Raw genomic sequence first — 13811 nt, forward strand, 5'->3', positions numbered from 1 at the left:
GATAAGATGGATTTCTTTTGTCCTGGGTACATCACTGTGATTATTACAACACTTAACCTTTTCATCTTTTTTGAGAAAGTCAAAGTTCAGATGTGGCAATATATTAACCCTATTTGGAAACATAATAGCTTTAACCTGAGAGGCCATGAGAGTTGTAACCTACACGATGGGGAACATAATGCAGAAAACAGGGAGGTTGTTTCTTAGGACTGATCTGATACTGGTTTAAGTTGCAGATTCATATTTGCTGGTATTAAAGCATTCAATCATAACGTGTACTGAAAAGTATGTCTGCACAGTCTCTCGCAGCTACAGAACAAGCTGTAGAAAGTCATTATGAAAATAAAACACCGCTTTGTAATTATATCATCATTTTAACATTTGAGGAGTACAGTTTCACACATGGGATCAGGCACACTTTCTATGAGATTGTTATGACAGTTTTGTGTGGTGCACTTCTTAAACGAGACTTAGGGGAGCAGTGAAACCACAAAATGACCTTCTTTCTATAAAACATCACTTCAGCTCAAAGCGTTGCATTGCTGGTTTTCCCTTTGCATGAGTGCATTGGGAACTGTATGACTTTCTTGACACTGTCACGCTCTAAAGCATGAAGTTGTGATGTCAGTGGTAATGCTTCACTACTGTGTATTCTGTTTCTGAGATTTTTTAGCTTCTAAGCCTTATTCGGTCTTTGTCACCCTTGGACCCATTCCTCTTGTGACTTTGTTTAGGAAGTTTTGTTCCAACTTGAACAAGTGTAGACATATTTTGTATCTCTCCACGGCTTATGGTTCCTATTAAAACAATGCATAAAAACAGCCTCAAGTAAACATGTTTTTTTTAATGACCGTATCTCTGCACTTTTGCAGAATCTGTTTTGCAAAGACCCCAGACATGTAGAAGACTTTTCTTTATCAGTCTTACGCAACACATTTGCTCCTATTGCAATGTAAATAGTTACAAGCATTTATGGTATAAAGTAAAGGGGACAATGATGTCAAAAATGATATTTATCTAGATTACATCACACTTAAAGCGTCAAATCAAGGGCCTATCTGTTGTTTAAAGCTGATGCTGGCAAGCACAAGGAAATCAGTATTTAACAAAAGGCTTTATGCAATGGAGTACTCAGCAATGGCCAACGAGTATTATCACATTGTAGTGTTTGAAAGCTATGACAGAAGAATAGCATTTATAAACAGAAGCCTTTGGAAACATGAACATATTAAAGAAGGCATAACAGCGGCTCTACTTCCTGTGAACACTCAGAAAGGTCAATCTTACACAGCAGCTGCTGGTGAACTTCTACTGGTGCTCCATTGAGAGCATGCTGACGCACGGGACCCTGGTGTGGTACGGAGGCAGCTCTGTAGCTGACAGGAAGGCCCTGCAGTGGGTCATCAACACAGCACAGAAAACCACAAGCACACATCTGCCTGCCCTGCCTCCCGTTGCCTACGCAAGACACCCTGCATCCTCAAGGACTCATCTCACCCTGCCCACTATCTGTTTGACCCCCTGCCCTCAGGAAAGCACATCTGATCCATCAAACACAAATCCAGCAAGCTACTGAAAAAGAGATTTTTATACCAAAGCCATCACCAAACTGAACACAGCTCTGAAGTCACAACAGACACTTTGTACAACACTGTGATTTCCCCCCTGCACAAGTACAAGTGTAATGTTCTAATTTTAAGTGCAATAATGTAATTCCATATTACCTGTTATACCAGTGCAATACTACTATTCCTCACTAGTACCACTTACGCATACGTTTGTACTGTGAATGTATGTTCTCTTACTTTTGTGTGTGTGTGTGTGGGGATTTTGCACGTCCGCATGGGCTTCATTTTACAAGACTGAGGTTGCCGCTTGAGACTGACACATGTTAGAGGAAAACTGCATACTGGACAGAAAGTTGAGCTACGCCCTTGCTGCTGAAGATAAAATAATGAATCCATATTTCAAATTATTTTAAAATGAGACAGAAACAAGTATAGACAGGAGCTACAGGCTCATCTGAACATGAGCATGACACTGATGTGACAGAATCAAGTAATCACCCAGAACATTGCAATGAGAATCTATAATGTATTTACAATTGATTTTGTTTCTCTCAATCATTACTAAAATTATTCATCTCATAACAGCAATGACAACACAACATGTGCAAGGGCTGAGGGGTATAGTTCATGAAAAAGACAACAGAAAATAATACATTTAAAATAATAATTTGTCAAAAAGAGAGAGACAACAGCTGACTTTAGCTGTGCCTTTACTCTAGCAGCTTCCAGTTTGAGGTCATGGATTAGGTTTTGTTAAAACTGGTCTTGTTTTAGGGATTGTTTTAGACGGACTTACTGTAAATCACATACAAATATGAACATGTACACACAAAATACATACATTCAGTTTGTATGCAAAGTCTCTGTGTAGGTGGTTATATAATGGAATATTGCTCACAGACATTGAGAGACGTGAGCACTAGCAGACTGGCTGAAATTAATAAATCAAATATGATAGCAGTACAACACGATAAGAAAAGGGTTTGCAAGTGTTGTTACTGACCTCGAAAGTAATTGCAAAAGTGTTATCAGTCAATTAAAAACTATGGTGAAAAATGTCTGTGGCCTTAGGCATTGAAATGGAGTCATTCAATTTCAGAGCTGGATATTACTCACTCTGTTTGCAAGAAGTAACACAAACAAACTTTAGGTATGACGCTAGGAAAATGAACTAATGAGGCTCTTTGTTTGTTCACCTGGGTTTACTTTTATAATATAGTGTTATCTTACTCCATTATGAGCCACAGGATTGTGGTATGAGGCTGAATTTGATGTGTGTTGAGGAATTAAGGAATTGGTGAATTGGATGAAGGGCTACATTAATATCAGAGTTAATGCTAACCTTCATATCATCATTGTAAGGAACTACATACAAAATCAGAGAAGCAGCTCCAAAACAGCCGTGACAGCTGACAGTAGCACTTAGCTAGTAGCTAGCTTGTTTGACGGCTTCACTGGCATGTCACTTAGAATAGCCAGGCAACCTTTACAATTGTTTACCACCTCAAACCCCCTTGGCGCCCTAAAGGCATCGCAATCTGGGGCACCCATCAAGTCTCCTGCCCATGATGCGAGAAACAGTCGCCCATGCACTGGTCAAATCACGACACGGCTAGATGTGCATTAGCATTTCTCAAAACTGGGTATTTTCGGCTTGGATGCCAAAGGCATTGTCACGAGTTATGACGTAAAGTCCACATGACTCCACGTCTTGTCCAATGACTTGCCCGTATTTAGTATAGACTTAGTGATAGGGAGATGTTATAATTAAATTCCATTCTATTTATTCTTTTGTTAACAGCTGAAGTGGTGGTCAACTGGTAGGAGTGGATTAAAGGTAAATAATTTTAAAATACTTATTAAAGATGTCACAGATTATTTTAAAACTACTGCGGGTCTAATGCTATAATTCTCAGAATTTAAGTCTTATTCTAGGTTCCTTCCACTTAGCGACTTTTCCTATAGAGATAACGTAAAGGGGTGATAATTGAAGCAGACAACCGATTTAAACTCTTCCAGTGAATCGCCCTGATTGGATTAAATGTTGTGTTTTGTCAATTCCTGACACGCCTTACTTGAAATATAAATGTATAATTTGACAGATTCAGAAGCAACACAAATGTGGGTTAATTCACTAAAGGGTTAAAGCTTAAACTAATAGGGCTCTACCTTAGATCACAAAATAATGATTTCATTTCTTGTAATGTATAGGCAGCAATGTGTGCCGTTTTTTCTAGCATGGGTGTCGGCTGCACAGTGGCAGAGTACTTTCAATGACCGTCTTAAAAATGTCTGGAACATGCAACTGTTCATGGAAACCGGTGGCTACTTCTATTTCTATAAAAACAGGGTTGACAGTTTTCCTTAAGCTGAATCTCTGCCTTAATGTATTGAATCTGGTAGTTCAGGTTTTCCATTTGTCGATCGCATGAAGAACAGAAATGAGTATCGTCTTTTCTTTGATATTTTTTGGTCTGGCAAAAAAAGTGGAAACTGTCACTGAAAACTAGCATGGCTTATTAGTAGGCATGCATCAGTACACTACTCTAGCACTCCATGATAATGCTAGGTGACAGAAGAACAATGCAAGGGGTCGACTCAGTTAGGTTGAGATCATAACTAGGCCAGCTGATAGGAGAAGACAGGTTTCCAGTTTGCTTATGGAGGCAAATGGGTCTGACATAATGGCTGCTTTCTAGACTGTGAGTAGCTGCAACAAAAGGCTTCCCAGCATGTGTATCCGCACATATAATCAACCATCGCTTTCTCCTCCTGTACAAATAATCTTCACAAATGCATCTCGGCTTTTTATGGCTGAGAGACCATTTTAAAATTGTACAAATTGCCCCGCTAATGACGGAGAGCACTAATTAGCCACAGTAGCTAGCAGGTGATGTTTAACCCAAACAAAAAGGTGACACTTATTCCTCAAGGTTTGATCTCAAGATGTTCCAGGCAGGAAAATGCACTTAATTGGTCCTCTTCTATATGTAGAAACGCAGCAGGCTCTTGTGATTTCAACTACAGGAGGCAGAAAAGCAAAGGGCTCCCTGAAATATGATGTGTCAGTTCAACTACAATTTTCCACCAGAACTGCTATCCTCTGCTAAATTATGTTTTTTAAGCTTTGCCACTGGTGTGTGCTCATCTGCTTTGACACAAATATAAATAATTTAATATTTTCTCAAAAATCTGTAAAACAGACAAAAAGGTGTAACAACACAAAAGCCTTGTGGTTTTTAGTGGTGAAAAGAAGAAGAGGATCAGAACTGCATGGTAAGGGGTGGGGAGGGTTTCATAAAGCTGTCTGTGTGGTTCCTTACTATGTGCAATCATGTCTTTTCAAATATAGCTAAATTAATGATCAAATATAGCTTGGGATTTAAACAGCCAAAGCCACTACAGTCTTTTTTTTATGTTTGACATCATACAGTTTTTTGGACATATTGTAGAGTCTGACTATTCTTACATTTATAGATTTTTCTGCAACTTCAAGGAATACCTCTTAAGCAACAAAAATTGCCTAAAAAGCAACACGAGCATTTCTGCACGAGTATAAAGCAGTCATGTTACCATCAGTAATGTGACATTCAAATCCAAATGTATGTGGCTGGTTTGGTTGGAAGCATCTTACTATTGTAATATTCTTTTATTCCTATTCCTGCCTGGGTTCACAGAGTAAGCTGATGTGCTTTCAGTGCACGTCAAAGGTTAATTGCATCTCTTACGCACTGGTTGTCCTGAGAAACGCAGTGAATGGACACGATGGTAAATTAGACATGCAATACTCATTCTAAACAGTGACCACAAGCATACATTGAAGCTGTATAAGGTTATTCACAGGTAAAAGTTGAAGGTCAAAATAGAAATAAATAAACTAAATAAAGAGGACGAATACAATTTTTGATGTACAACCCATGAAATTAATAAACAGATTGTGTGAAAAACATTTTTAGCCAGATTGTCTTCAGCAAACAGATTGGACAAAAAGGTATTATTCTGTGTTCTTGCTATTTTCTGAATCATTGGGGTAAATAATTAATAGCTTTGGTAAAATAATACAAACTTACTTTAATTAGAAAAACAATTGTCCTTGACTTGACCACTGTTACCTTTTCATCAACTGTGACAATCAGTTTTCAAGGACGAAAAAAACCTGTTTTACAAGAATGATTGGGGTATTCAATTTAGCTTTTAAAAGTAATGACATTTACAAAACCTATTTGCAAAAGCAATTGCAGAAACTATTGTTAAGAAAAATTAAACTCTAAAGAATTAATTCCCTTACTCTTACATTTCTAGCTTTTCCAACCTTGACAAATAGGAAACATGGCAACACCCGTTTTGTTAAGCCATTCGAGCAGAATAGCTACAAAAAGGCAATGACTGTATGTAATGGGAGCATATATATGTGAACCATGGTGACTGTGAGCCATAGATGGTTGTTGCTGGGTAGCTTAAAATCAAATTGCTTCTCGCTGATAGTTGAACAGGATTTTTTGCAGTTCCACATCCGTTTCATTTTACATGTCACCCAAAGACTGTAAGCAAAGAGCTAGTCTGGAGCTGTCCATGGTAGTAAAAATCATACCAACACCTTTGCAGCCCATTCAACAGACAGCACTGTCGTTGTTTTATACAAGACTAGAAGAGCTAAATTTATGTGCCAATACAATGCTTCTTGGGTTGCAATAATTTACTCCATTAAATCACTGTGAAGTTGCTAGGCAAAAAAAATTAAAAAAATCAGCAATGTCATTGCTTACTACTTGCTTGCACAAAATGCTGAATTATTCCTTAAAGCCTTGTGAGCTTCTTGCTGAGCCTAATACATTCAGGAACACGTTTTTCGGTGTCAACTAGTATTCTTCCTATCTTAAGAACTGTTTAAACAGGTCATTACAGAATTCAAAAGGACTGACTGACCTAACAAAGTCAGGGTGTGCCCTTAGACAAAGACACCTTTCAGACACCAAGAAAACATGCACAAATACTATTGCACCAGTTCACTTGAAGTCACAGTCAGAAGGTAACTGTGTCAAATATATTTATGAAAAACAAAACATGATTGGTAAACAATAATCAACACACAAAGGATGGGACATCAGCCTCCCTTGTTCCTAAATCCAATGTGGACATGTGCTCAAAGCAGGACCGGCATTTAGCAGAGTAACACCTACATTTTAGGCCTGTATTCTGAGTTTGAAGGAATGCCAAATATGCATACTTTGCTGGGTATTAGTCGCCCTCCCCCAACAAAATCACAGTACAATAAAAAAAAAAACACAATTTGAATTCATTATGGACTTCATTTTGGGTTACTTTTTAACAAATGTGTACTGGAAAACTAGAGTAGGTAATAAACAAACAGCTACTTCAAATTCTGAAGCCAGTACTTGCCATTAGAAATGGGTGATGTCATGAAGATAGTTCTGATTATCTTATCAGTGTCACTCATTCATAGCCAGTCTGAGCCAAGACAGGGCAGGGCAGCGAACAAACAGAGGTCGATGTAACGTCTCAAACTAAATGCAGAAAAACTGCTATTCAATTGAAATTTAGTGAAACCAGCATGCCCCTGATTGGTTAGAGTCTGTAAAGTATTGTTACTTGACGCGTGTGCTTGTTATCACCCCGAGGTGCTACACACACTCTGCTGTCTGCTACCTTTTAACAAACACAAGGGCACAAAAGAAAAAGGGTTTTTGCTAGTTAAGTCTGCACATTTCACATTTTCTCAGTGCACTCTACAGTCTGAAGAAACATCATCTCGAGGAGGTGCAAAAAAACAAGTTGAACATTGACAACCAACATTGACAGCAATGTTTGTGAGCAACTCCTATTAAAATATATTTATGTGAAAAGTAATCCATAGGAGAACAAAAGGCAAATGTATACCAAAAGCACATATCTCAAGACATTAGATTGTTTTAGTACAGGTGAACTTTAAGGCCAAATCAGCCATGTAATTATAATTATACTCAAAATCAAATGATCACTAAAACACACTGTGGGAGCACTATCTCAGCTGTAGCTCCAGTGTTTCCTGGACTGAAAGAAACAGTACAAGGCACATCTTTTTCATTCCTAAGTGCTGAGTGATGTGAGATGGTTGAGTGTGACTGCATTAAACTGACAGCTCATGCAGCTGGCATTGAGAATCAGCTACATGACAGAAAATGTTGTGAAGCTTTTGTAGTTCTGGGCAATTTAAACCACAAAGGCATGACTAGCACGTGTTGTGCATCAAGGGGCTGTTAAACTAAACCTCAAACAAAAATGTTGGTGAATTTTTTTTTTTTTTTGTGAAAGCCCAGTGCAAAGGATGAAGCCATGCAGACACTTGACTGCAGTCAAGTGAGCCGTCTTTTGCAAGACCCCTGTTAAGCCAGCCGCCGAGGAGAAAATGATGCGTGTCTATGCCGCGGTTTACGGTACAGGTGCTTGGAGCACCCAAAAAGAATGAATGCGGCCGCGTATTTCAGCAAAAGATACCCTCGATAATAACGGCTGACAGAAAAAAAAAAAACACAATGTTAAAACAAGAAACTTTCACTGGATTATTTTTCCTCATGTCCCTGGCGGTGGTCCTTAGAATTTCTCAGCAGATTTTACTGTATAGTTTTTCTAAATAATTAAAGGGAAATTCTGCTCAAATTGCATTGAGACGCTTTGATATTGCTGAAAATTCTCAGTGTTGCAAAACAAGTCAGTGTTAGTGTGCAAGGGCATGACTTAAACACCTCTCAAATCCATATCCATACAAAACAGCCAATTCATTCATCTGAATACAGAAAGCAAAAGTACCACCAGACCCACGATAGTGTCTGTAAGAAAGAAATCCCCAAATCCACTTGAGAAAAATGTCAATTGCGTTCAGTAGGCTACGTGTTTGCGCAGCAGGAGGGACCAATCACAACTTAGGCTACGCGTATTCAAGCAATAACCTACACAATGTCAGAAACTGTATTAAGCCCTTGACCAGTGGCGTCACTAGGCTGTTTTATTTAATTAGCCCCGAATATAATTTTTGATATTAAAAACGGTCCTTGAACGCCCCTCGTTTACCGCACGACAACAGAGCAACAAAATCTCCGTATTCAACCTTGGAATTTCCGAGGGTCTCTGAACACTGGTTGAAGTCATTGACCGGTTCGCCCAAGTCAGACCAAGGAGGTACCCACTCATGCTCAAAGGACAAAGGCCCAAATAAAGGAGGAAGAAACAGTCAGATAGCAACAGGGAATGAAGAAAGGCAAGTGCAGAGTGAAAGTAAAAAGTTAAGTACAAACAAGAAATGAACAAAGAAAGACAATACATGTAGAGTAACAGTTAATAGTACAGAGACATATTGTACAAGATAAATGAACGAAGAAAAACAATATGTGAAGTACAGAGTAAAAGTTAAGAGATGCATACTGTACAAGACAAATGTACAAGGAGAAACAATTTGTAATGTGTAAAGTTAAGACAGAGACACACTGTACAAGAAAATAAATGAACAAAGAAAAACATGTAAAGAATACATACATGACTGTGTGACTCATTAAACATCTCAATGTTTACTTTTGCTGAATGTTTACTGTTGGTGTTTCGTGAATGAGGCACTTTTGTGTTTGGGCAAAGGGAAGTTTGTGAAAATTGGTATTTTTACCATTGGTATTTATTGGTATATTTACTGGTAACCATGGAATGCATTAATTCAATTCAGTCTAGAAGTGATGAAATGATTCTAGTCACTAATGGTAGTTAGTTGTTTGTTGGATGTCCTGTGTGCTTTACACTAGAAAGAAACATGGGGATTCCAGGGGCATCTCAAAATAAAGTCGCCTAGTCCTTCTAGATAGTCCTTCTGGCAAGAGAATAAAGGGTTTAAAAACATAACCAGACTGTTTACCACCTCAAGTGAATTAACCTATCCTATCCCCAGTCAGATCCATATAGGTAATGTGAGGTCTGTCTCACTTGTATTCATTTTACTCTGAAATAACTTGAATGGAACTTTAGATGTCTGGGGATAAGCAGCACAGCAGTCAGGTAGTTATTTAAAGCTATAATAAACTGTGTATTTTGTTTATTTAGGTAAAGCATTATGAAAAATTTTGCATGCACAATAAAGCATACCAAAAAATTTGCGGCTTGCGCATTTGCCATTTCCCTCTGGGCTAAGCCCCGGATGATTCAGAAACCTAGAAACGCCCCTGCCCTTGACCATCAATAAAGATCATAGCGAGAGTTAGAAAGAAAGAGGGATAGTTTACTCACATTATCAAGATGAGGGCCACTCTCCGTTTCTTCATGAAGGTCAGTTTGACGACGAAAACAAATCGCTGTTTTCAGAAGTTAATGCCCCATTTGTTGCGCAGTCCCGTCTCCACTTTCCATTACTGCTAGAGGCGAGCCAAAGCATGATAACCCGCGTCATAAAAAGTAAACTTGTTGACATACTTTCATGGTCTTTGTCACTGAAAACTTGACTGTATGGCTGGCTCCATTTCAAAATAAACAACAGTTCTGTTAGTCCACAGTGTCCCATTGGTAACAGTTAATTAAGAAACGGCTGCACCTGGATTCCCACAGGTGTTCTCTCTAGAAGAAAGCTACTGTATCACTCTTGTTAACTCTACTAGTGTTTTTTTTTAGGTTATCCCAGTGGTGTAATGCACTGTATACCCCATTCTAAATCCTCTTTGATTCACACCATTGATTGATTGACAATATTCAGTAGTCCTTTGCTGCAATTTGTTTTTCCTAGGATTGTGACCTCTGTCCTCTGACCTCTGATGACCCTCTTGTCTCTGATTGGGTAGTTCGCACTAACTACGGCAAGAGTAGCATATGTCTTACATGACCCTATTAGCCCACTGGGTATACCAACAAATGTATCCCTTTCTTTAACTTGTAGCATAAAATAAAGGGGTCTGTTTGACCATTTTTCTTTTGTTTTGTGTGTTATAAATTAGAATTAGGCTATTCATAAGTGCAACCATTGCCTTAAGTCTGGGCTATGTTTTCAGATGCAAAGGAAAGGTTTTTTCTTTCTTTTTTTTTCTTCTGTAACATCCCAAAACAACAATGGCCCAAGGTTGTGTCTGGCAGAAAATTAGCATTTCTCGTATACGTGAATTAAGTAGCCGAACCAGTCACCAAAAATGTCCAAATAGCTGCAGCAAAACATGAGTTGACGGCAGAAGTGATCGTTGAAAATTCCCTGGGGCCGTTTAGAGGCTTTGAAATGGAAGAGTAGAGGGATAGCATAGAAATGCTGTCTTGAAATTAAACTTTAGATTATGCTTTGTGAGTAAAATGACAATTGTCAAAAGGTTGGGGAAAAAACCTCTGGCCAAAAAGGGTTTTTTAAAAAGAGCGAAGTATAAGCTTCTATTTCACTAAGTGCATGAGATATTAATGTACAGCAGAACAATTAAATCATAAGAAGAACATGGAAATGCAATTGTTAAATCTGGTATTCATATGCTCTCTTAATTTTTGTGTCAGTGTAGAAATGTATTTCACATGCAGCATGTTGTGTTATACCTGTTTGTAGACATTTTCCCTCTCTGCTTGAGTTTAGGTCTTTGATTTCTAGACACTGTGTTTCGACTTAATTAGTATTGTCCTGTTGTTTTTGTGACTGATTGTACCTATTGGTTTCATTTTGCTTTGTTTATTGAGCTTGTAATCTTGATGGCATTTGAACTTTGAGAAACCTTAATATCCTTAAAAGAAAAAAAACGATTTGAAATGAAATTGCCCTTACTTCGGAAGAAACTCAGAAACAATTTCTGTAATCATTTTTACAAGATATTTCTGTGATATATGCTAGATGACACAACATGCACAAATAGGTTACAATAAAGGGCAAAATAAAAGTCGGTTTTGTAAACCTATTCTATTCGTGATGGTTCAAACCCTTGCTAGTTCAATTCAAAGTGATATTTCAAACCCTGGGGTGGCCGTGGCTCAGTGGTAAAGTCGGTTGTCTCTCAACTGGAAGGTCGGAGGTTCAATCCCCAGCTCCTGCAGCCACATGTCCGATGTGTCCTTGGGCAAGACACTCAACCCCAAGTTGCTCTCGCTGCTTCATCATCAGTGTATAAATGTGTATGAATGGTCACTTTGCATAGCATCCTCTACCATCAGTGTGTGAATGTGTAGGTGTGACCTGCAGTGTAAAAGTGTAGTCAGAAGACTAGGAAAAGTGCTATACAAGTTCAAGTCCATTTACCATTTATTCAGATTTTACCCTTGATTTTTGATACAGCCTTTTATGCATACCTACTTCCCCGTTTGCCTTTGCAGCAAAGGCAAAGAGGAGCAGAGTAATCCGACTGACTGTGATGAGGGCATGAGAGAAAAGTGAGAAGAAAAGTTTAATCTCTGACTCAAAGAAAAAAAAAAAGGCTTTTATTGAAGACTTTGCCCTCAATGGAGACTTCAGGTCATCATGCTGCATCGTCACATGAACAATATCAAATTATTCATAATATTAATTTTCATGCGTAAAGTCGATCCCTTTATCATTAGCATTTATCAATATTAACATTTTCTGGGTAAAAGGTGCAGTGTCCAATTAAAAACGAAACAAGCCAGCTACTCATTTTTAATTATGACATTTTAGAGACACGGAAGCGACCTGGCGGAACTGATATTGACTTCAGACTAACTTCACCTTCTCTGCACAATTTTGTTTCACTCACAGGGAAAACATTGTTTTGGGACCTCAACAGTCATGCCTTACTGTGTAGTATTAGCAGAGTCATTCCTTCACAGTTATCTGTGGGTTATCTTCGGGTTATTAGACTTTGTGGATAATTAACATGCAAAAAACTCTACATGATATTTTACCATATGTTTTACCATATGCACAATAATCACATTAAAAGACTTGTTCACTTTTGCTGTTAAAATGAATTGACATCAGACTGTCTTAGCGTCTTGTATCTATGTTCTGCATGTTTACACATTTCATAGTTTACTGTCTATATAAAGTTTTATCGTGGTGTGTTTTGCGATTGGCAGGTGACTGGCTGGCTGGAATACCATCCCACTCCTTCTCCTTCTGAGGACATCCCATTCCTGGACGGTGCTTTGCTGTCACTTCACCCCAGCATGGAGCCCACCAAAGTCCAGTCAGATGGTGGCCTCAATGTCACCCTTACCATCCGCCTCCTCATGCATGGAAAAGTAAGCAACCCACCGGCTTAGAGTCTCTGAAGTTTGTTCAGTCACGCCTCTATGGATTAATCCCAGCTGCACTTGAGATTCACTTAAAATAATTATACCACCATAACTCGTCTTTGGCGGTTACATTTCAGTGAATTGGTTTAACAGACAGATCAAAACACTCTGCCAGCTGTTTTTCTGTTACAGCCTAACCTGGCATCTACTTTCATTCTGAGAGCTCCAAATGAAAAATGAGATTTAAATGGCCTTATGTTATCTCCTTGGTGCGTTGCTACCCTTTCTGACCCAGCCTCACCATGACAACAGGCTCTGCTCACATGTTAAATCCACCTGGCAATAAAGTCTGATGCTGTCTGTTAGCCTTGGCTTTCAACTGTGATTGGCTTACTGTAATTTGTAGTCTTAAGCCTTTATATAATATGACAGAATTGATATGGAGGTTGGACACTCTTCGCTCTTCCACAGGTGTTGCTTCTCTTCGTGTGAACAACTCAGCAGCTGGGCAACAGCTGGTTTTATGTCGTCTGCCTTTCCTGCTCTCTGTACCAGCGTCATCAGGATGTATTGTTGTTTTGTTTTTTTTAAATCGAAAAGTCCACTTCAAAACTTAAAGATTGCGAGGCTTCTTCCAAATTCCCTCAGTGTGATCCTGTCAGCCCTTCTTTTTGTTCACTAGTGCACTCCCTTTAGTGCGCACCAGCATCTGTTTTGTTATGTATTTACATTTCTGAGGCTTTACAGGTTGTCTTTTTGGAGGTGGATTTGAAGCCATGAGCAATGGTTGGATAGGTTTGTAGTTTGTCTTGAGCTGTCATGAACACAAGGGAAACGAGAGGAGGGAAGGAGAGAGGGACAAGTGGAAGAGATAACTGAGACAAGACAACAGTACAGGTGATAGAATTAGGAAGGCACAGCTGACTGAACTAAACCACTAAGTCTCAGGTAACTGGATTATTGAAATAGAGGCATGGTCCAGTTCCCTATCATGTATTCTAATAAAGTCCTTTAAGTTTAGCTTCCCCCTCCCCTTTCTCCTTTTCTTAAGAGATGGTTGGA

General features: G+C 38.8%; 1 protein-coding gene across 8 annotated transcripts in view; it reads left to right on the plus strand.

Annotated features, from left to right (window-relative positions):
• LOC132987065 (poly(rC)-binding protein 3) overlaps positions 1–13811 on the plus strand; it is a 67294-nt gene that overhangs the window by 32254 nt on the left and 21229 nt on the right. For all 8 annotated transcript variants that reach the window (XM_061053855.1, XM_061053854.1, XM_061053859.1 and 5 more), the window contains exon 7: positions 12591–12755. In XM_061053855.1, coding sequence (XP_060909838.1) covers positions 12681–12755 — 75 coding nt within the window. In that variant the 5' untranslated portion in view covers positions 12591–12680. The remainder of the gene's footprint in view (positions 1–12590; positions 12756–13811) is intronic.

Source organism: Labrus mixtus, chromosome 13 (genome assembly GCF_963584025.1).
Source record: "Labrus mixtus chromosome 13, fLabMix1.1, whole genome shotgun sequence".
Lineage (NCBI taxonomy): Eukaryota > Metazoa > Chordata > Actinopteri > Labriformes > Labridae > Labrus > Labrus mixtus.